The sequence below is a fragment of the Coenobita brevimanus genome, chromosome 13, assembly GCF_032717465.1.
Source record: "Coenobita brevimanus isolate Jiangsu-jjx chromosome 13, ASM3271746v2, whole genome shotgun sequence".
Taxonomy (NCBI): domain Eukaryota; kingdom Metazoa; phylum Arthropoda; class Malacostraca; order Decapoda; family Coenobitidae; genus Coenobita; species Coenobita brevimanus.
Genome location: NC_136966.1, coordinates 57,760,535 through 57,785,807, shown reverse-complemented (window position 1 = coordinate 57,785,807; position 25,273 = coordinate 57,760,535). Strand labels below are relative to the sequence as shown.

Sequence of the window (25,273 nt, the reverse complement as noted above, 5' to 3'; positions counted from 1 at the left end):
GGTACTGTAATGTCAGCCTTGGTTGGTCTGAAAAAGTGGAAGCATTATAGAACTGTATAGTGTTAGTTTACTTTTATAGTATAGGGTTCCACCTAGAATTAGTCTGGTGCATTGGGGATTTACTGTATTTATCTGTCTGTTTTATTTTTACTACTTACAGTTATCTGATGATGACTGTTAAGAGATTGTGGTTGGTGGGGGCACTCACCATCCACTCATTTGATGTAGTGCAGCTCTCAAGTGCCTGCCCTTTCCTCCCTTCCTTCTTTCCATCCTTCCTCTTCTGTCTTTCTTTCTTTCATTCTTTCCTCTTCCTTCTGTCTGTGGGTCACTCTACACTGAGTGACAAGCCAAATGGTTTCCTGTACACCAGGAAACCATTTACTATACTGGGTGGTAACCATGTAACCAAATAATGGCACCTGGTGCTTTAGTGGGCAATTAAGATGCTCGAATCAGATTGAGCCTGTGCAGGTTTATATCCAAGAGGTGGTTGAGGTTTATTGCTCACATTATGCCACTTAGGGATGAGTGATGCTGCTCACTCTCATCTTAAATGTTAGGACCAACTTGCCTAGCCCCAGGCTCCTATGCTCTTTATGGGGCAACTGGATTGGATGATGATGATGATGATGACTTAAAAGATAATGATGTTCTGTCACATGTTTATTAGATTTTGCATGATATTGCAATGAGAGGAAAAGTTATGTTTTTCTAACAATATGCCATAGGATAGGTTATTACTTAATGGTTTAGGAATATCTCGTACATTAAAGTTCATTTGGTATCAGGTAAAAATAAGTTTTTTATTTTTATCTGGTTTTCTTTCAAGGATAACTTGTAAGCTGTGATAATCCTATCTTCTTGACCTCAAAACTTATGGTAAAATGAGCATTAAATAGTGCAGTAATACTTGAGCATGCTAGAGCCACAGTCTATTTCAGTATTATTACTTTCTGGTTTAATGGGTTACAACAGTGACAACAACCATAAAAGTTACATTTTTTTATGTATTCAGTATTTATATAATATATTATCAATACTAGTTTCACCTTAACTTGGCCCAAAATATCTATCACTTCCTTTTGATTGCTCAGTTGTCATAAAAGATTAACGTTTGAATGTGACGCTGCTTACAAAGAATCACACTGGAACAGAAATAAAACATTAGCTTTGTCTTTTTCTGTCATAGGTCATTGTGAAATTAGCTGCAAAATGATGAAAATCTGGGTCAAGTTAATGTGAGTGAACTATAGATAGTGCATGTTAGGCTAGACAGCGATCATTCCACTCAGGTTTATTATAGACGTCTATCAGTGACTTACACGATGCGTCATTTCCCCTTGCTTCTTTCACGCCGTCACTAAAGCAGCAGGCACAGGAAGAAGCAGCAGCTACCCCTGCTACTCCTGCCACTGTCCAAACACCTGACTCTGCCACCCTCAAAGTCAATCAGGTATTTGCCATAAACACAGCCAGTAGAATACCATCAGAGTACAGTTTTTAAAGTGAATGTAAATCCTTCTTGTGTTCTCGAGAGTTGAATTCTTATTATATTTTTGTTTTTTCCTCCTGTAAGAAGGATGCATTGATGTCCATTTGTGGTTGCCATGTTGGAGAACAATCGTATCCTGTACTATTCGCACCTGTTGGTTTTAAATGCAGGGGCTGGTAGTTTGTATAACACTAATTGCATATTTTTATGCATCACATTTTGTGAAAGTGGTAAAATCACCTTTTTATAAAAGATGCACTGTTCATCACAGTGAACTTTTTACTGTGGTTGTGATGCACCAGTATGCCAGTGAGTATTGTCTGTATGTTGTGTCCTATTTCTCACTTTTTGCACTGCTGATTACTTTGCTTACAGTACACTGCATAAATCTTAGCTGTGCTTCACATTACTGTGCATAATATCTCTTTACAGGGATTAATTTAATCTGATTCACATAAAGTATATTCAAGTGTGTGTGTATATGCTTCATTGATTATGATAAAGTGTGTGTGTAATGATAGCAATATCTAGAGAGCAAATGACAAAGAGAAGACACCAAGGACCAAATTACATTACATGTATGTCATGTTTCATTTATCAAAAGTTTAGAGCACATATTTTTGTGTATGAGAGTTACTGTAGAGTGTACAGCTATATTCGCTGTGGTGGTGTGCTATCTTGTTGAATGCTATGTCTTAAATATATGTATGGGTATGAATGCAGGTATGGGTGGGGATGGGGTCACTGAGGTGGTGGCATTGTGAAATGAATGAGCAAGATAAGACAGAGTGAAGTTTAAATGACCGATCAAGAATTTGAAGGCATATCGCTTTTGAACTTGGTTTTGTGGCAAAAATTAGCAAAGTCTAAATGAAGTTCTTCAGCTCTCAGATCTTATTGTCCACAGTATGTGCAGTTTTCAGGACAAATTTTGTTTAGGCATTCATTGCTGTTAACTAATGATTAACAGTTAAATCCAGTTGTCTGTGAATCAGCATTTGCGTTAACTACTGTAGTACAACAATTTACTTTTATATTCTTCTTTTGTTAATACCAGGCTTGTTAATACCAGGCAGTGTATTGCTTGAGAGACTGGCATGACTGAAGAAGTTAGTAAATTTGGCCTTTCACATCAATACAGGCTTAAACACTTGGGTCAGAGAATGATAATACAGCACACAAATTATTTTAATTTCATTTTAGACTTTATTCAGAGTGACATTCCTTGACTCAGCAAATCAGTTGGCCTTCTGGACTCAAAGAACATGGCTTGAATGTGTATTATATTGAGCTGACTGCCCATATAATGCATGTGCAAGGTTACTGTTACAGTATACAACATACTTTATGACTGCTCTTCTGATCTAGCCCGTGGATACTAACGTGGGCTGATCTGCTAATTGCATTTATATACTCTGTAACTGCTCTGGCGTCTCTAGCAAATGAATATTATTGCCGTGGGCTGATGTATTGCTGTGGGTGCTCTGCTGTGGTGCTCAGTTTGTGTATAGATGTATCTGTATATTCATATAAGTGTGTATGTATGTATGTATGTATGTAAGTAAATGTGTGTATGTACAAGTATGTCTGTTGCTGCTGCTGCTGTTGCTGGCCTTTCACATAGCATATCGTCCAAGTTCTGGTCACTCATTCATGTCATATTTATAATTAACTCAAGCTCTAGGTGCCCAGAATTAGAATTGTAGTATATTTATTCCTTCCTTCTATTCTCTTTATCTACAGCCAGGTACCTTAATCTTGGAGGGGGTAGTCACAGATAACTTGCTTCCATGTCACTCTGTCGTATGCCATCAGGCTGGCCTCCCTCCAGGTCACACCACCCTCATTTTTATACCTTCTGTGCCATCCCTCCACCTCATCCTTGGTCTTCCCTTCCCCGTCACCCCCTCCACCTCACTGACATACACTCTCCAAGTCAGTCTCTCATTCTCCGTTCTCCATATTTTAAAACATTATTATTATTATTGCAATGTTGAACAGAATTTTCACTGCTACTAAGTCATTCACAGTCATCATCATCACCTTCATCATTATCATCATGCCAGCCTGCTTTTCTCATGCAAGGCTGAGGTGAAGTAGGGCCATAAAGCAAAGAAAAACATGATGGAGGGAGAACTAATCAACAACATGCCCAGTGCAATGGGCTACAGCCTCATTTGCTTACCATTTAAGACCCCTGAATCCTAACTCATTCATTTACTGTATGTTTTGTGGAAAGTGACCAGAATTTGTGCATTTGATGTGCTATAGCTTGCTGATGTCAGGTGTGGAAGTGTTGAGGGAAGGCTGCTGTAATTGGCTCTTAGTGATTCCTGAGCTATAAATTTTGTCTCTTTTGATTGGCTCTTAACCTTTGATGCTGGATTTATTTTTTTCCCTGACAGTTTTATTCAACTTTGACTTTTCCAACTGGAGAAGTTAGGTATGGACATGAACATGCTCAGTATGAGATACCTTTCCTAAGTTCAACAGAATCATGTGTTAGCAGTAACAGTAACTTCAGTTACTCTTTTCAGTAATATACTTTTTTTTTTTAAGCCCAGGAGAAACTTTTCACACTAGAGGAGCTAGGGATAGCATTTATCACTCTTCAATATGAGAAGCCTTTCCTAAGTTGATTAAAACTCTGGAAATAGCAAAAATTAGCTAAGTGATATGTCACCAGAATCAAAGGATTGAAGAAATTTCACTTATACAGGATATGGTGATAATATATACTAAAATGTGTATCATCATTTGAGAAACATAGTATAAATTGATTCAGTTACTATAGTCCGTTTCAGATTAGAATTACTTGCAGCCATGACTCACACCTTTCATACCTGTCCATACTCCCTCATTCTAACATTACCTGTAACTTTAGTTCAGTTCAAATTAGAATTATAGTTACATGTGACAGAGTTCAAGTAAGGGGATATGGACAAGTGTGGAAGGGTGTGAGATGTGGCCAAGTGTAATGCTAATGTGTAATGGAGTATGAAATTGATTTAACTGCTACTTGTCTTATGATTCTGTGAGAATGCATACCAATCCTTATGATTTATCCAAGCAGCATCCCTTAACACATGTGTCTTATTTTCCACTATTCTAACCACGGCTCTCCCACTGCACCACATTCAAAGGACGACGAGCTAGCCAACAAGGTCAGAACAGTTTCGTACACTTGTATGTTTTTCCTCATTGTGAAGTATTTTTGTCCTATGTAGAGTAGTCCATTTTATTCCCTAAGTAGATTAATTTGAAGTTAAAATATAGCTCATATTGTAGGTGACATTGGAGACTTCCTAGCACCTATTCCTTGGTGATTTATTTTGCATATTGCACCTGAACATTCCTTTGTGCACTACTTATGTTGTTTTGATATTGATCATGTTTGCATCAGTACCGTGCAAAAGGTTACTGAGGTACAGTGAGCCGTCTAAATCACTAAGGAAGAGATGTTACAAACTCACCGAAGCCACTTACAATACGACCAATTTTTCTCTGTGTTGAAAATAATTGCACAGAGTATGCAGTATGATTGTCTTGAAGTTTTGTTCCCCTGCTTTCCCTCCAGTGAGTAAAACTTTTGGTAACTCCTGAATATTTTGCTTCATAGTGAGGAATGGTTTACGTTTCTCTTCTTTCCCATGAGTTCATTCAGAGTATCGTATGAAATTAATGTCTGTAAGCTTCACCCTTCGTTGATTGTGCATTTCTTTTGTCAGCACTTCAGAGCTTTATGTTGTACATTAACTGATAAGGTTTTTATGTAACTGATGTTGCTTTCAGAAAGTTGTAATAATTCTTCATGTCGTATTGATCATGGAGGATTATTACAGTAGATTTTATTCATGTATTATAATTATTTGGAGTTATAGTATATGCTTTCTCATTATTGTTGAGTGTATTGTGTCTGTGTGCTACACATCAGTATTACCTGTACTAAATATTATCTGTGTCAGTGAGATGCTTTCAGACACCACAGTCAGATGGATTATATAAATTTTATAGTGATTGTTATAGACTCTGTTGTTGAGTCTGTTGCTGGCAGAGTGTTTTGCATTACAGGGAGAGGAATGTTGTTGATAAGAATATTGAAAGTTTTAGGTTTATTAGTGACAGGTTCAGTGTACCTCAGAATATATTAGATTATATTAACATAGTGTAATATTTAGGCATTGAGGTGCTTGTATATGCAATTTTATGGTATTGCTGAGATTGAAGTGTTCTTATGACTATATACTGTATTCAGTGTGGCATAAGAAGCTTGTTAGCACCACTGCTGTTGCAGTTTATTTTGTATATTACACTTTGTTTTATCTTGTATGTTATTAATGTTTTAATAATGACATGGATTGCATCAGTAACATACAAGAATATGGTAAGGTGTAATGTGCAGAAGAAATTGTTGTAGAAGTGATGTTACCAAAACTACAAAGCCACATAGATTACTATCCTTTTGTGGGATTCTCAGACATATTTGCAATTGCATCTTTATCATAATTCAGAGTCATTGTTGCAGGAAGAACTGCACAAATGCAGGATGATTTTGCACTCTCTCTTCTCCATCCTGCCGGAAGAAAACATAACCTGTGACAAGTTTTCCCTTGTAACTAAGATTTTTTACTGCAGGAGGAACACTAGACATGGGAAAGCAGGGCAGTTTCTCGTCCTTACTCTTCCTGCAAAAGCAGATCACATATACAACTGGGAATTGATTGCAAATTTGTTTGAGTATCTCTCACCAGATGAGTGAATTAATATCCATATCCACTAAAACCATTTACTAACACGGTGGTCTTCCCCGATGGCATCAGGAGGTGCAGGAACTGTCTAAGTCGCCCAGATCACCCAAGGTACCACAGCCACACCCATTCAAACATACCAGCCTCTCTTGCACACTTGTAGCTTACTATGAACCACATTCACATCAGCATAAGAGGCATTCTAGCACCTCTCTCCTTTGGTAATTTATTAAGAATATTCAAATCAAGTAATGCCACGCTTCCTCGTTAACACCTTCAGTCCACATATATATATATATATATATATATATATATATATATAATTTTTTTTATGCTTCCTTTCTGCAGACAACTTTATTCACCCAAGGAAAGACTGTTTGAACTTGAAGGGTTAGGGATAGCCTCCATGAATTCTTTCAGTATTCTGGCATTCTTCTAAGCTGAATTGAATCATCTGGAAATAGCAGGAATAAAATGGGAAGATAATGTCATTGGTTTGAAAGGGTGAAGGATCCCCTTATTGAGGGTGGTTCATGTTTCCTGTGAATTAGAAGCTAAACCAAGTTCCAAAACCAGCAAGTTACTTTCCAACATGATTATTCTGTTTTGTCCTTGGAATTATTCCTGCATGTTGAAATCATGGTTATTGTGAAGATAAGTGTGCCATCATTCACTCATTTGATGTAGGGCTACCTTCATTTCACTCTACATTGAGTGAGTGTCAAGCCACATAGTTTCTTGTAGCTCTGGAAATCTTGTACAATATTACATTTGGTAATAACCATATAACCAAGTACTTTAAAGACTGGTGAGCTAGTGGGTTATGGCACCCACATTAGCTGTAGCACACAAAGGTTTACAACTGACAGGTGGTTGGAGAGTATTGCTTATGTAATACTGAATTGGCCACTTTGTTTAAATGTCGGGACTAAGTAACCTAATCCTAGCCCCCTGTGCTTATGATAGACCAGTAAAGAATAAGACGATAGATAGATAGTGAAGATTCAGTGGTTTCATCAGCATATGTTTACAGTTTCAGTGTATGGGTATAAATTCAGCTTTTTTACCTGTCCATGGCACTGAAATTTACTTAGACCCGTGCTCTTGTACTATGCCTTTTTTTTGTGTATATCAGTATAGATGACATTAATAATGTACAAGAGAATATTAACATGGCATATACAGGAATATATTGGTAAAGAAGAGGTGCCAGAGAGCGTCCTAAGCTGATGGGAATATGGTTTCATTTAGCCAGTTCGTTTTCACCTGACGGCATTGGGCTACTTTCACAGTTTAAATACTGAGTTGTGGTTGTATATGAATTCAGTGAACCTCAGTTTTGAGGTAGGAATGAGTCTCCTCGGTTACTACTGAAATTGTCCCTCACATGGCGCCAACATCAACTGAACTGAAAGAGGTTAGGGATCTTCGTCAGGTTAAAACTAATGCACCATAGCAGTATCTTTGTCACATAGTTCTTATTATGCACCTACAATTCTTCCATATTGCACCACATTATATGGTACTAGCATACAGGCAGTCCTCATTTCTAGTCAGGGATGTATTCTAAAGCATCAAACTTTTCCCATTCAGCTATTGCTGTAACCTGGGGGAATCTGCCAAATCATTTTAATAGGTAGCAATCGAACTTCAAGTGGTAAGCATCGGTAATTCACCATGAACTTAGTACAGAGAAAAGAACATCCAAAAAGTCAACATATAATGAGGACTTACTGTATTAATGCCACAGTTAGTTACATGTCTTGGAAGTCATAATTATAGTTCTACCTCAGTTATTACACCACACTCTGGCAACACATTGGATGGGATACTAAGTGGCTCCGGAGATTTCATAGCAGCTCTTCCCTAGTAATTTATTGCACATGTTACACCTGCATATTCTTTTGTATGGAAGTCAGTATTAAAATGATATAATGGGCACACAAGGGAATGTTAATGTGTAATATTGAAAGTAAATTGCTGAGGATTAGGTGCTGTGAAATCTCATGTTCTACCTAGAGAACCACCCATTGTCCCAGTGTACGTAAAACTTCTGTCATTTTTTGTAAACCACATCAACACCTTTTCGATTGCATCATTTTTCATTCTTGTTGCTCTAAAGCACAGTATTCTTTGCATCTGTCATGCACCATTATTTTCCTATATTTTTTGTTGTGCACAGTATACTATTTTATCCACATTTTATACTAGAACATTTCTTATTTTAATGAAATTTTCTTGCATAGTTAAAGTGCAAACATGACATTGCACTAATTAACAGTAGTCTCTGCACCTCTAGATTAGCAGGTAGAACATTATAAATCCTGAATACTAGCTCTGATGCAATGATTATTATTATTATTATTATTTTTTTTTTTATAGGCCAGAAAAATGTATTACAGATGCTGCATACATTTATATTTATTTATTTTGCAACATAATTTAATAGTTGCATGTATTTACTGGTATCTGCAATTCTCTTAAGAGGAGTGCACTCATGCTGTGTAAGAAATGTGTACGTTTGTAAGCTTTTATTATATATTTCGTATATTTTATTTTTTTCTTTCATGATGATATTAGAAAGTGATATATTAGTTGCTGCTTTGATGCAGTGAGAATTATTTGCTCAGGCTTCAAGGTATAATACAGGAGGCCATCTGTATTTATAACACTATCTTAAGTGATCAAGGGTGGTGGTCAAGTGGATGGAGAAGTTGGCTTCTTGAAAAGATGCAAGTTCAGCACTGAAATGGGACAGAGAACAAAGTGATCATTTGCATTTCATTAAAACTGTCTTTGCTGATTTTCTGGAAGGCCCACTGACAGGTCGCAAAACACCCTTATTAACATTAGGTCAGTCCTGAATTAGATTGTCAGTTAAGAGGGTGTTGCAGTATGCATTCTGATGGGTTCCGACATATTTACACTCTGTTTAGGATTCCTTAATCAAATGACTTATAGACTTTCTCACTAGTAAATACAACCTGTCCAGCAAAACAGGTTCTCACGATGCCTGTCACCCTGCATCTCAGAAGCCTTCACACCTGTAGTCACGTGTGAAAGATTACACCACTTCCCTAGTGTCAGAAATTAGTTGGCATCTTAAAAATATATATCTTGCTAGTCTTTAACACATTGCTACAGGTGGCCTCCTGCATGTTGTATTCTGATTTTGTACAATGATTACTGAAAACAAAATAGTATTTCAGGTGGCTTGCTTTATACAGTATTTTGCTATTTCATATGATGATTCATCAAGAGAAAACAAAATTGCTGCGTGATATTTTTCATTGGGGTTTTATGTTTCTGTACTTGTATTTATGGAAAGTTAAAGTGAATGCAATACTGTATACCTTATTATACAAGCATTCCACTCTCTCTGCTATCAGGGGGTACAAAGACAGGTATGTGAATACAATATTATAATGTGTTAATGTTACATGAGAGGGAGTAATGAATTTACATTTTATGTGTTGAAATTAAAGTCTTTTCTGAATGAATTGCTATACTAGGATAAACTTTGTGTTTGGGTGGATGTTCATGTGCTAGTGTTGGCATGGAGAAGTAAGTGATGAGCACCGATGCTAGTACAGTATTTGCACTTAGCCGATGTCTTACTACCTCATGGAATGGGGATGCTCCCACAGTTTGAATACTAAGTCGTAATTGCATGAATTTTGCTGAGTTAGTTATAAAGTAGGAATGACTCTTTTTGGTTACTTGTAAAATGAATCTTCCACTTTGACTGCTCTTGGCCATCAAGTGGAGTGAAAGGGGTTTGGGATATTTGTGAAGTTGGAAACAGTGTGGTATATTTGAAATGTCTTGTGTTTCTAGTGCCATTGCCTAGATACCCACATGGATGTATGGGCAGGTACATTGACCCAGCACTGGTTGTTAGTTGTCATATAATTTTGGATACCTTTATACAGTACATTTTGTCTGGTTGGTGTACTGGAGAGTTTGACAAGCCCCAAAATCTTACTCTGATTCCTTCAGTTGTGAGTTAATTGTGCTAACTTTGGCTAGAGAGGGATGCCTTCATGTGGTAGCACCAGTATAATCAGGCAGCCTTACTACTGTACCTGGTTATGCAAGCATCCCTCCACTTCCTCCTTTTTGTTTGAAAGGAGGTATGTGGGTTGCAGAAGGGCAACTTCTGCAACTTCAACCAGCAACCTGGAACGACAACAGCAATAACCATTGTAGCAAATAATTCGGAACCAGCAGTGCTTTACATGCAGTGATTTGAATCCAAGAAGTGTTTTTTTGTCATATGAAATTCTGTCAGGGTGGCAGATTGGTCAACTGCAGCTTGATTGTTTTTGGTAGCTTCGCTTCAGACCTTGACTCTCTGAAGGATTAATATGGAGTTGGTTGTTAACCATTTTTAAGCTGTGTCATAAGTGGAAATTCTAAGAATGTGGGCATAGAAAATGTATTTTTTACTTTGTTTGTGATTAGGCACAAATACTGTAGGCATCTGGAGGTTTAGCAGTTAGGAAACACCATTAAGAGTGATGACTTTCCATAAGTTCAGTCCCCAGTAGGTGACTGGAGGCATTTGATCATTTAACTCTGCCAAGGGAAGTATGTTGGTTGTCTGTTCCTAAATGTACTAGTCTGTAGTAGCCAAGCGTCAGGCCCCAACACCTCAAAGGAGGTAAAATGGATTGGCAGTCAAGCTTTGTTTTATTGTATCAAAATAAACAACAAGCAATGCTTTGTAATATTTATGTGCATATGTAATAAGATATCTTTGCCTGTTTACTGTAATGTGTTTTTGTTACATTTATGTAGTGTTCAGTGCAGTTGCAAGTCAGCATATGATTTATTTTTGCTTTGCACTGATGGTTATGTTAAAGATGCTTGAATTCTAATTTTGTACATTGTAGTGAGAAAAGTAGGCAGTGGTCATTTAAGGTAGTTCTAGCATTTCTAACTTTTATCTTTTAAGGTGGTAGTCCTGAGCTTTTCTTCTATTTTTTTCAGCATGTTCTCCTTAATACTGTACTTTAACTTACATTCTTTCAGCGTTCTTGGAGTACACTGTGCTCAAGGACTGTGGAGCTGTATATATATTTGTAATTTTACTTTATGCCATTTTTACATATTTAAATTATTTGGCATGTCAGTATGGATCTTTAATATATTTACAGATTGCACATGGTATAGTTTCAGCATTGCACATATATTTGCATACATTGTCAGCATTTATCATCGTAATGGTTATGGGAGATTATGTGTCTACAGTCAAGTTCAGAAGTTTGTGGTACAGAGGCACGAACTATCATCCTGTTTTAGATACAGTACTGTTCAAAGAAAATGTTTAAGTCACAGTCTCATCTTTGTAATGAGGTTGTTTCATGTCATACGGCATCATAAATTATGACTAACAAACTCGTAACTGCTGTCGTATGGTAGACAGTAGAATATGCTTGTGTGAACATAAATATTGCTTCTCTTCATTATGATAAACTGTGAGATGGTGAACAGTGAATTTTGAAACCCAGTGATACAGTCTGCAGAGTCTAATAAACTTGTCAAAATATTTTGCAAGTGTTTTGTAATCGTTGGGCTAAAGAGTGTAGTCTGCATTTGTACCACCCACTGTACCATGGACTTGTGACCTCAGCTGCACCCACACTGTTGGATTTACATTAGTCAAGTAAATTAGTAGAACTGATCATTTCATTTTACTTCGCTGTGTATAATTTGCTGTGCCACTTATGGGGAATGAGATTAGTGGAAGTCCGTGTCGATAAAGCAGATTCTCTGCCACCATGTTTGTAATTATTGTGGCTTAATCCTTTTGCTGCAGTTGATTCTCCTTGGCTAAATGGAACTGTCTAGCAATTGTAGATGCTCCATTATGACAAGTGGAAATGTTGGGTGGGAGAGAGAGAGAGGTTAGAGCTTCATTATTTTATTTTCTCTAATGCTTTGGGCTGCAGGGAACCCAGACTGTCTAAAGATGGGTTCTGTGTAGCCTGAAACATTAGAGAAAATAAGGAATTCAAGCTCTAGCCCGTGATGCTCTCCCACCCAACATTTCCCATCTGGTATTTGTTGAAATATAATACAAATTTCTTTATTTGCATCCTCAGTATCATTCAAGACAGATTTTACCTCTCCTTTTTTTTCCGAGTAAATGTGTATGAGGTCAGCTGTAACGAAATGCAAAATTCGTAATTTGCAGTCGGAGGGTTAGAGTAGATAATACACTTCCTATCTTACAATCTTCAGTAAAGCTGGTTCAGTGAATAACGTTCTCAGTGATTAACCGGGGATTTTTTTCTTCGCGTCATGCTCCTTTGATTTTCTTACCTTTGTATTGTTCTTCCAGCTTCTACAGGCAGCATTCTGTTGTAGCTGATACTATAGTTCATTCACTTTAACTTGGTGGAGATTTTTTATTTTTTCAGCTTATGAGTACAGTATTTCCCAAAACTTTATTGCAGAATAAGACGGTATTGTACCATATTATTGCTGTACAGTATATCCATTCTGTAGCAACTCTCTATGACTAGCATCAGTCCAGTGTTAAACTCTTGTTACAGCTCAGCATTCAAGAGGAGAGGTAGCAATTTTAAGCCAAGTTGAAGTGAAAACTACTTGTATGGTAATGACCTAGCGCCGTTGTTTGTCACTGCAGCACAGAATTTCAGATATGTTTATGCACTTCTCTTGATGCTCTAAATACGTTTTGTCATAGTAGAGTACAGTATGTTGTCTTCAGTATTATAAGTTTTTTTATTTTTTATTATATGTTCCTTTTACCGTGTTTATTTCTCTTTTACCATAACTTGCCTTCATCAGGGACTATTTTCTTGTCAGTTAAAGTGGCTCTGTTGCATCTCTTCCTTACCAGTTTAAATCAGAATATGGCATATTAATATTTACTTGTTTAATATTTGTCAGCTGTGTTGATATTAAAGTGCAATACTTGGCACAAATGGGAATATTAGTGTGCAGTGTGGAATATAAATTGCCTAGGAGGAGATGCTGGAAAGGCCTGGTATCCCTATATGCATGGTGGCGTAGGAGGATTTGTAGCACCACCTCCTTAGTGATCTGTTTCTCATGTTACTTGTATATTATTCATGGCTTTAATATTGACATAGTTGACATCAGTAACAAAGGATAGTGAGGTGTAATGTCCTTAACTAATTGCTAAGGAAGAGTTGTTGTGAAATCTCTTAAAACCTCTTAGAATACAACACCTAATCCAGTGAAACTGTTCTCAAGTCTTCCTGTCCAGTGTGCCTCATTGTGGTTTGGTGTGTTACAGGGAAGCAAGGGCAAGAAGCCAGAAATTGCCTCTGTGTTGGCCCCTTACGATGCCACCAGCAGCAACCAACTCAGCCTCCAGCGCGGCCAACTGGTGATGATACGCAAGAAGACTGCATCAGGGTGGTGGGAAGGAGAGCTGCAGGTAATCACTGATATATATGAGCTATTCTTTTACACTAAGTCCTCATTTGTCAGGTATGTGATCCAAAAGTCTTATTGGGTAGACAAGATTTTTTTTTTCAACATCAGTCATCCAGAATACAATACAGCTAGAACAATTTAGTCAGAACCAACTGAATTATCACTTCATGATGTGTGCTGAAACATTTTGTCACGTGTACTGAAATGTGTTATTTTCTTACAAAAATGGTATCAGGGTGGATTTGGGCAATATTGACTGATATTGTAAGTTACCGTTTTCATGGTATGACGGCACATATGTCTGGCCAACGGTATCTCCTACTGGAAGAGTTTTTGATAGGAAACTGTTTATCAGAATTTGTCAGTAGATGTATGACATTGCTATGTACTGTATTTAATTAACTGATTACATTGCCATTTTCATAGTTTGGTAAGTTAACTGAATAATTAACCCATTTCATAATGTACTTTCTGGATCCTGCCACAATCCATCCTTAGGTGGGATAAGTAGTCATGATGGTGATGATGATGATTATATACTGTAATTGGTAGTTTGACTGCTTGATCGTTGGTTGCAGGCAAAGGGTAAGAAGCGTCAGATTGGTTGGTTCCCAGCGACATATGTGAAGGTGCTGGGTGGTTCATCTCGTTCCACTCCGGTGTCCATGGAGCTAACTGGGCGTGAGGATGCTCCACCTGATAACGTCACCACCCCACCCACCGCCACCACACAGGTCACCATCACCCCACCCACTGATGAGCCCATGAAAGGACCCAACGATGCTTCCAATGGTTTGTTAGACTTATTTTCTCCAGTACCTGCATAAAAATTAACTAACAGATAATTCACTGTATTTTAGTAATGCAGCAACTCACACCACAACACACTTATTCACCTCATGCCCCGCTCTCACAATTTTTATCATCAGACTTGCCATTTGAATCTGTTTTACAAGTTGTTTAAGGTCTGAGTAAAAGTAGCTGTTAGTATGCTTTAGACACTGTAACCAAGTAAATGAGCCTACTGGGATTTACTTTGTCTCCTGTTGGTTTGAGTCACACTGGTAGCAAATTTGGCAGTATGTGCGGATACGACAGTTTTCAACAATAAATGATAAGCTGGAAAAATATACAAATAATAAATAACATGGAGGGTATTCATAGATTAATATGCCATAACAATTTCAAAGCCTCACTATGTGGTATTACTACACAGTCAATGCATCGGTGCAAATAATGAACATAGGAAAGAGGAGAAGGTTATTTCCTAGTAGTCTGGTGATTAGATTGCCTTGTTTGGAGTGATTACCTTGACACATACATAGGTCCAGTCCCTGCGGAGGTTTTATGTCAGTGCCATCAGGAGTTGTAGGCTTCTCATCTACCTTTAAATGTACTGTACAGTACTGGACTGTGGTAACCTAGCTTCTGACCTGTCCACCTCAAAAAGGGTGATACAGGCTTAGCAATGACTTATATTTCCTTCCTCTTTTTCCCATCTGTGTTATATTTATTGTCTTTTCTTTTGTGTGCAGTATTTGCTGAACATGATTTTCTTCCTTTCCCATCTGTGTTTCATTCATTGTCTTGTTTTTCTTTTGTGTGCAGGGTTTGCTGAATAAAATTGCCTTCTTTTCCCATCTGTGTTTTATGTATTGTCTTGTTTTCTTTTTGTGTGCAGGGTTTGCCGAACAAGTAGAAGCATTGTATCCATACACTGCTATGAATGAGGACGAGTTAACGTTCGAAGCAGGCGCCATCATTTCTGTCATAGACAAGGAAGATGCAGCCTGGTGGAAGGGGACACTGGAGGGTGCCATTGGAGTCTTCCCCTCAAACTATGTCCAGCCCTACAAAGGAGGTGGCGGCGGCGATACTCCCGATGCTGAGGACGACTTATGTTGTGAGTACCCATTTATGTCTGTATCTATGTAGCTCATTTATTACTACTAGGGCTTATCTTGTACTGTTGTTCTGGGGAGAGGGATGCCTTCATGTTCTGTCACCAGTATAACTGATAGTGCTTCCTGATTACACAAACGTCCTCATCTCCTTTCCTGTTCTTTGAAAGGAGGGTGGTGGCTTACAGGAGAGGGGCAGCTTAACTTGCAGTCCACTGGGTTCATGTGTCAGATTAACATGGAGCTACAGCAACAACAACAACTACTAGTACTACTACTGCTGTCATGTACTGTGTTTTTGTTGGTTATTGAGGTTTTCCAGCACCTCTTCCCTAGTGATTGGTCATGCACTGTACACTTTAACATTCTTACCTGTGCTGTCTGCTTCCTTTCAGTAATAAAGTAGTGTACAAAAATAACATAAAACCGAATATTAGCATACAATATCAGGAAATAAATTGGTACGGAAGAGTTGTTGGAGAGCCTCATTAACCCCTTGAGTCTAGGTGATGTAATTTTTGTTTACATTTGCTGCCATCAATTGATTTTTATTTAGAAATGAAGCCACTATCTAACCCCATCATTTTGAAATATCTCTCCTAAGCAGAATAAAATAATCAAGAGGTGGCAGGAGTAAAATTAATCCGTCCCTGGGTTTTAGGGTTAACTGGCAAGAACACAGTATTTTATGTTGACCATTGCATCACATCCTGACATTTATTTAGGATTTATTTATTTCTTCTGTTCAGGTTGCTACAATCTTCCTAACTCCTTTTCCAGTGATGTTTGACACATCTAAACATACATTTTTCCATCCAGTCTGCAAATAATGGCTTGCATTGGTATTTGGAGAGTTGTAATTATATAGATTATGTTCTTGTCAGTACTTGTAGTTTGTGTGCTAATGGAATATACTATTACAGCACTAGTCCATGAATTACCATTGTCAGAATTCTTGAAAATAACAGTAAAGGATATGAAAGCTGTTGCAGGTTGAAGGGATAAGCTCATGTATTTTCATGTAATTTTAGGATATTTTTATTTCATAACCAGACTCTGATCATAGCACTCCATACATACTAGTGCATCCCACAACAGTGTAGGTAATTATTTGTAAAGGGGTGATGGCCCTAGCTGAGTTAGTTTGTTTTTGCATGTTGTAGTTGCTTTGGCTTGAGACTTATCTGGATTTGATACTGGTGGATTGCAGGCTGAAGTTGCCATTCTCCTATAGTCCATTTTTCTCCTGTCAGGGAGTAGGGAAGGAGTTGAGGAACATTTTTATAACCAAGGCTATATTGGTGCCACCATGTAAAGGCATCCCTCTTGGGTTATAATCATGAGGCAGGATTATTGTTAAGATTTGTGTCCAGAATAAGGTTTGGTAGCTTTTATTTTACACAGTAGCTGTTTTTCTTCAGTTGTTGCATAAATTAATCTGTGGTAAACTAGAGGGGCACTCATTGGAGCGCATCTCTCCAACAGGGGCAACGTAATTTCCAAACCACTCTTCATAATGGATTAGGGTTTCTCATCATTGATTAGGGTTTTGCAAAAACTGTTTCCTGGATCCAGAATCTGTAATACTATCCGGATTGGTCCCAAAAGTGAATCGATTGTTCCCTGGAACATGGGCTATCATCCCACCAGATTTGGTTCTACTCTGTCTTAGTTTTTGAGTAATCCTGCTAACAGACAAACAAACAAACAAACAGGGGTGAAAACATACTCTTCATGTTCGAGAGCATGAATCATTTGCTCTGTAGAAAATAAACATATTGATGCTGTAACTTTATTTCACACGTGTGAGGGTTTGAAGACATTAAAATCCGTAGAAAAAAGTTGGAATACAACTAATTCCCATCATTAGTCAGTCATGCAGCCGACTGATTTTTTTATGTACCGTATTGTATCACATAATAATTGAAGTTCAAGTGTACTGATATGGTATGATGATGTGATACTGGTACAGTAATTTGCATCACAAGCATTACCATACAGCTGTGTTTGAGTGTCCATGACCCAAGTGTGTTTTGACTTGCTAGGTAGAAGCCGTGTAAACGTTGGGTATTTTCAGTATGTGTGTGTGTGTGTGTGTGTGTGTGTGTGTGTGTGTGTGTGTGTGTGTGTGTGTGTGTGTGTATGCCTGTATGTATTTATGTATGTATGTACTAGTGTTGCAGATGGAACAGATTTTTGTGTCCAAACTGATGCTGAAGAAGAGTTGATAACAAAAAAGTCTGTGAAACTGATAATGAGGCAACAAGTAGTTGTACATCTTCATTCAGTATACATGAAGTAGAGAGATCAGAACTGTTTTAAACTAAGGCTGTATGTATAAGCTGTGATTTCATGTGCTTCAGTGAGTATTTTGCATTATGGCCTAAGTGTCTGTACAGCAGCTGTTTATTATTATTTGGATTTTTAAGCCTATAATGATGCATCAGTAAGCAAGTGTTCAGTAATGTTACAGACAACAAGGACATTGCAAGAAGCTCAATCACCTAATTGTTTGGTTTAGAAAGAACTTTAGGGTAGTTTTCTCAGCTACTTGCTTATCCATCAGAAAAGTTCTTATCCTGTTGACATGTATTATACCCACCATCCAGCAACTGTCCCTTAACCCTTGCCCCCTTCCTGAAGTTCCGGTCTCAAGTCAGTGGCCCCCTCTCTGGATGGTGGGTGAGGGGGGTGGGGCTTAAAAGACAAGTTGCCTGGCAGAGGGTATGGGATGCTTATTAGATTTAGATTGCGTATACATTAATGGTTGATTTTATGGAGTCCATCATATCACTGGCTGTTTTCTTCTATATGCTATTGCATTTGGTAGATTACACTTGTGGGCTATAATGTGGTGCACTTCTCATGCTTTGCTTGGTGCTGTAGTTTTTCTGTAGTGTGGGCAATCGCACTGGTGACTGCTTCTGAGGAGTATAGTATAGCTGCTCGTTCACAGGCTTGCTATACCTAGGACCAGATACATTTGTACTCAGGTTCATAATTCACTGCCCCATGCTAAAGCTATTTCTGAGGTTCCATAATATTCTGGGGCAGGAAATTATTAAGAAAACAATTAACCCCTTCAGTATGATGATGAAGAGGAACGCCTTTATGTGGTTGCACTAATATAGCCGGACAGATGTTCCTCACCTTCCTCCCGTTCCACACAAAAGGAGATGCTGGACTGTAAGATCAACTCCAGCTTACAGACAACTGGGTTAGCATTTCAGATGAACTTGGGGCTTTAGTTAGTACTACTCTCACCAGATGATATCATTCAAATAGACTTGAATTGGAGGGTTTAGTTGTTGCCCTTATTAACCTCTTAACAACTAGGGTACTGTGTTGAATACATTTGTGTGGTAGCAGCAAGAAAAATTATTTCCTGGCTGAAGGGGTTAAATATTAGTAGTCTCATGTTATGTGGAATCCTTAGATCATTTACCCATTTTGGCATATGTGTATATAATATTGTAAAGTATATACTGTATACTTTAAAACTGACATAACCCACAGCTGTTCCTGAATGTGATGACCAGTATTTGAAAAGCATTTTACCACGGTGGCATGTCATGGACTTTGGTCATGATGATTATTTATGCCATTTATATCAACCACATCCACATCCACCCCACAGGAACATTGTGGGGTGGATGTGGATGTGGTTGAGAAGATTGGGAGAAATACACGGAGGTGGTTTGGACATGTGGAGAGAATGGGGAATGAAAGACTGACTAAGAGGGTGTATGTAGGTGAGGTGGAGGGAGGGGTAGACTGAGGATGAGGTGGAGGGATGGAGTTGAGAGGTATATGAGGGAGGGGGGAGTGAGTTGGGGGGAGGGTAGTCAAATGGTGGGTGACAGAGTGACTTGGAGGCGTTTTGTCTGCGGCCACCCCTTGCAGGATTAGGTCGTTGGGCTATAGATAGATTGATATCTTTTGTCATCCATTTTGCTTAACAGATTTGAAAGTACTGTTTTATTTTAACATTTATCATAACTAATGACTAGAAGTTTTGTTGTGCCAAGTGAGTGGTTGAAGGAATTGGTAGTGGTAGAGTGGGTTCATAAAACAGATCAGATAAGAAGCATAGATTACAGAAAGATGTGAAGAAAAGAAGCTTATGTGCCTAGATGGTGTGGATATAGAGAGAGAATAGGTTTAAATAAATTCATGCAACAGATATATGTGAGTGACTTTGATAGTGGGACACATATATGGCCACGAAACAGTTGACTTGATATGGTAAATATGTATGAATATGAGAAAAAGCTAGGTATGAATGTTGAGTAAGGTAAGGAATTGATAAAGTATTGAAATGGGTGGATGAAATATGAATGGATGAGCACAGGACATGGGTTTGCCTTCCCTTTTTTTCTTTTTCAGTATACATGATGAAAAACTAGCTTGAAAAAGACTGGAAATCTTTTATGTGCAATTGGTTTATGTATCTGATTTTAGGGGCAGTACAGGATTAGATGGATGGAAGTATGGATGATTTTGCTTTTGAGCGGATCCAGGATTTTGAAGGCGTGAATGATGTTTGAATGATTGCTTAGACCATTTCAATTGGTGTGATATTCGATGGTTTAATTTATGTACTTTCTCATTTTGTTTATGAATCCTGCGTAACCCTATCTTAAAGGTCAGCATTAGAATTTTGGTGATAGTGATGATGGTGAAGAATATCACCATTTATTGCTGTTGTTGCTATCCCGGCCTGAGTTTCATCTGGACATGAATCCAGTGGACTGCAGGCTGAAGTTGCTCTTTTTCTGCTGTCCACAATCCTCTTGTTAGGAGATAGGAAGTTGAGGGATGTTTGTATAACTGATGTTGTTGCAACCATATGAAGATGCCCCTCACGAGCACCAAAAGTGGAGAAATACCAACAAATGGAAGAGAAATAGGAAGCAAGTGGAGAGAATATTTTGAGAGGCTGATGAATGGATAGGATGAGAGTAGAGTGATGGTAAACACAACTTACCCCGTCACACCAAGACATATCCCCCATGCTTAATTAAATTGCCAGGGAGTTGCAAGAAAATAATAGAATTTGTTACCAGACTGAAGAGGTTAAGGGCAGGAGGAAAGGAGGGAAGAAGAGAGTGGGAGGTAAGAGTATAGAAAACAACAGTAGAAAGGCTTGGAGGTCTCACAGGCTTGGAGACCCGGGTGAATTTTGGGCTGAGTATTAATCGGTGGACAGGTAAAGATAGCTTGATATGGAATCAGGATTCCATGGGTTTCAGTGGTGAGTAAATGAACATGTGGCCCCTTTCATTAGGCATGCTGTTGATTAGCTGTATACTTCCCCCTAGGATGTTTTTCCCTCTTCTTATTTTCTAGGCCTGTCTCACCTCATCTGTGGGTGGTTAAAAGAGTTGGGATGATGAATGAATGATGAAAACCGACATAATGATAACAGCAGATGAAAGGAGAGTAAATGATAAATAAAAGATGAAATAATTTTAGCCAGTTTAAACATTTGTATAACTGGACAGAGCTGCCTGGTTATATCAGTGCCACTGTGTGAAAGTATCCCTCCTCAGGACCTCATCTTATTGTGAAAAGGTTGAATAATAGGATTGTCTTTGAGGTTTTGAACGTATGTAAATTATGTAAACTGATGCACTGTGCTGTATCTGTCTCTGGATTTACCTCCAGATCATGTGTGTGTGTTGGACTCAGCTCATCAGTGACTGAAATCAGTTTGACATTTCACCTACTTCATATGGATTAATGTATGAAATTGAAATGAATGGATTGTGAAACTGAAGAACACATAATATTGTTCATTTTGGTTCACACTTATGGGATGTATGTATATTTGTGGTGGTACGTTTATAGTGTGGTGCCAGGTACTTGTATTTTAAGAACTGTCAAAAAGAATTATGCAGAGCTGGTGTGGATGAATGGAATGCATGATAAATGAAAGCTTAACCAGAATGATGGTGCATGGTAAGGAATTTGACACTGAGACTGTGAAATGTATATGAAAAAATAAAAGGAGACCTAGAAGGATGTGTTGTAAAATATGGTACAGAATTTGTAAATACACATTCAGGAAAGAATAGTGAGGGCTAATGTGTTGATAAAGAAAAAGGTATACAGAATTCACTTTGTCACACAGGATAAACTCTTTGATTGCAATAACAGTACACAGGTAGGTCATTAGTACTAGCACTTGATAATTTTGGTTGGGTGAAGCATAGCATTGGGCGATTATTCTTGTTCTGACAGTGATGAAACTCTATGGAAGTTTATCTCTGGAAGACATTCAACATATACTGCACCTCTCAAACATTACTGTCTGAAGTTGAGAGCACAGGCTTATACAGTATAGTAGTACTGAGAGATGTGTTCTTGTTGGCTTTGCAGTTTTCAAATGCACCTTGTAATCAGCGTGTATGTTACTGACGGAAACTATGGCAGTTGTTTTTGTTGTAGCTGTAGACGTAGACTCAAATGGATATGAATCTGGTGGACTGTAGGTTGGGCAGTTCATCCACCTTCATTCAGGGGATTGGGAGAGAGATGAGAGATGTTGTATAGCTAGTCTTTGGAGCTACCCTGTTATATCAGTGTCACCGTGTGAAGGTGTCCCTCTCCAGCATCTGAATTATGTTAGTATTTAAAAAAAAGAAAAAAATGTAAAACACACAAGGGAATACAGTATTAATGTCCACTGTGCAAAATATAAGCTTAAGAGGAGATGGTATGAAGTGTCCCATTACATCATGAACACAGGACTGTTTGTTCCATTATCATCGTATCTAACAGGGCATTTTTTGCAGATTGGGACATTTAATAGCATGTCAGTTGCGGTAAGAGTGAAGTCTGAGTGGATGCGTATTTGCTGCTAGATGTGCATGGTATTTATTTGACATCACAGTGGTATCTGCTATAAGCAAAAGACTTGAGAAGCTTGCTTTATTTGCTTTTTGCATAATTTGGCTGTTATCTAGTCAGTCATATGCAACAAACAAGTGACTAATATTTGAGGAAAAGTAACGATTCCATTCCGCTAGTTGGATTTACGTGATATTAACCCCTTCAGTCCGGTGTCATTTTTTCTTTTTTTTTTTCTTTTTATTAAGTCTTTTTGTTGTCTGGAGATTATTTTATTCAACTTAGGATGGATCTTTTGAACTGGAAGGGTTAGATGCAACCTTCTTTAACCTCTGCATAACATGGAGGCTCTTCCAAAGCTAAATACAGTGGTTTGAAAGTAGTGAGGATAAAATGAGAAGCTCTCTGGAATAATTCTGCATGTGTTAGCTCAGGATACCAAGAAAATGGAGATTAGACAATGATTTTTTTTTTTTTTTTTTTTTTTTTTTTTTTTTTTTAATAGCACTTTTAGAGTTCCCCCATGAAGCAGCATAATAAAAGTAATATGAGGCGCTCCATGGAGGAACTCTAAAGGTGCTGTGTGTGGAAAATTCCATATTCCGTCTTCTGTTTCATTATTTTGAATTTGATGCTACCCCACAAAGCTTCTCAAATAAGAAATACACCATTGGCATTGTGGAGTAGATGTAAAGACAGTGATATTTAGTGTTTCATGACACATTGATAGAGTTTATTGCCATATGCATAGTAATTGTGTACCAGCTTCCTAGTAGCTGTGTATCAGGCGCACCCAGCTGTCATGTTAACCCCTTGAGTATGGGTGATGGCATTTTTAAATGTGTAGTTGGTGCTGCTGGATGATTTTATTCAACTTGGGAAAGGCCTCTTGTATTGAAGGGGTTTCTTATGGCTGTAATAACTCCTCCAATATAAAAAGTCAATCCTATGCTGAATGAAATCACTGGGAGAAAGCAAGAATGAAATGAAAGAGACTGTTTTGGGCTCAGTAGGTTAAATGGGAGTACTTTTATATATATATATAAATCCGGCTGTGTACTATGTTGCCAGGCATTGAGTACAACTTTACATTGTGCTCAACACTGAAGTAATAAAAGATGGGGACAGATGCCGTAAGGTGTTTAGCCGTGATGTTCATCTCTGTAATGTTGGCCTTTAGGCATTGAGGTAAATTCACTCTGTAGGGCTCAGCAAATGTAATTTGCCAGGTATTTATGTAAACACACAGACACACTCCTCAGCTGGGTAGCCACCACTTTCCCTTATCTCTTTCAGCTGGTTATGCTTGATGATAGTGACTTTACAATCTGATGATATGTTTATTTGCCCTAATACTGACCCTTCATAAGTCATAGTCATTTATTTAGTAATAGATAATTGCATGGTGAACTTCAGTAGTTTGGTAATACTGTGCTTTTGCTTTGATTGTGAGTAGTAAGCAATTGCTTACATTGCATTGCTATTAATTTGATTTAGCAAGTCAAGGAAGGATTGCAAAATGACCATCTGATTTGGTCATTTCAGGAAAAAAATGAGAGAAAGAGAGAGGTTGAGGGATGCATGGGTTGGTGTGACTGCCTTCCCATTGCTCTATATCCTCGCGCTGCTCGCCGGCCTCCCTCATCACATCTCCACATCCTCTTGTCATGACGCTTTCATCTCGGATCTTGTTACACTCCACGACAGACAACTTGTTAACACTCATTTTGGTTTGTCATCTCTGTATTCTTGCCTCAGATATTGCTGTATTTTTTACTGTTATGTTGCAGGACAGAGAATTTGACAACACTCATTTTGGTTTGTCTGTCATCTCTGCTCGTGTCTCTATGTGTCTTAAATTCTGTATGCATATGTTGTAGGACAGAGAACTTGTTAACACTCATTTTTGGTTTGTCATCGTTCCTCTTGCCTCAGATATTTCCATGTCTTTAATTCTGTACTGTTGTGATGTAATAGGCCTTTCTGTCAGTTACTTTAGGCTGCTGAAAATATCGAACAGTTGAGGAATTTGGAACATTAGTGGTCAGCCCATCAGTTTGGGTGCTCAAAAATTGGAGATTATGAAACGATCAGATGCCTTGAGATCAGCGTGGAGCATTTGTTTGCTTATGTATTGGCTTTGACTCCATGAAGTACTGTATGCTCTCTTTACTAAGCAGTATAAAGTTTGGCAGTGGCTTAACAAATTTATTTTTTCATATATTGAGAGGCAGTAAGTGAACATGTCATGAAGAGTTGTGGATTGTAGTATAGCATTATGTTGAAAGTCAGTTATTAGGCTTGTAAGTCCTACAAGACTCCTTTTTGCAATTCCGTTGAGACAGGACAGATCGTCTTCATATTAATTGATGGGTGCAGTAAATCATCATGCTGAAAATTTTGTACCATACATATTTTGATGCAATACTCCCTGGCAAGTATGACATAATCAGTAAATTCAATACTGCATGCATTATAATGTGAGTCATACGATATATAATTATATTTTAGTGTACAGTTATTATTATAAACTTGGACTTGAGCCCACCAAGACTGAGGTAAACAATATATGATTTGAGTGTATGGATGAAGAATTATGATGTCCATAATTTTGGTATTTATGATGCAGTTGTTGTTTGCATGCAGGAGGACTGTGTGTTTGAATGTTTTATTATTAATTATTGTAGAACAGGTATGATAGACCGTGCCAGTAGGCTATGCCAAGTGTGTATGTGGGTGTTTTGTAATGTATTTTATGACAGCTGAAGTATCGATTTGAGAATATATTTTATTTTCCAAGTACAGTATATATATATATATATATATATATATATATATATATA

General features: G+C 37.9%; 1 protein-coding gene across 1 annotated transcript in view; it reads left to right on the top strand.

Annotated features, from left to right (window-relative positions):
• Nucleotides 1–25,273, top strand: part of LOC145414429 (intersectin-1-like) — an 84,763-nt gene that overhangs the window by 26,119 nt on the left and 33,371 nt on the right. The window contains exons 17-23 of the mRNA XM_080283981.1: nt 1,382–1,456; nt 4,639–4,659; nt 6,316–6,354; nt 13,535–13,678; nt 14,256–14,469; nt 15,359–15,580; nt 23,932–23,965. Of these exons, the coding sequence (XP_080140107.1) occupies nt 1,382–1,456; nt 4,639–4,659; nt 6,316–6,354; nt 13,535–13,678; nt 14,256–14,469; nt 15,359–15,580; nt 23,932–23,965 (749 nt within the window). The remainder of the gene's footprint in view (nt 1–1,381; nt 1,457–4,638; nt 4,660–6,315; nt 6,355–13,534; nt 13,679–14,255; nt 14,470–15,358; nt 15,581–23,931; nt 23,966–25,273) is intronic.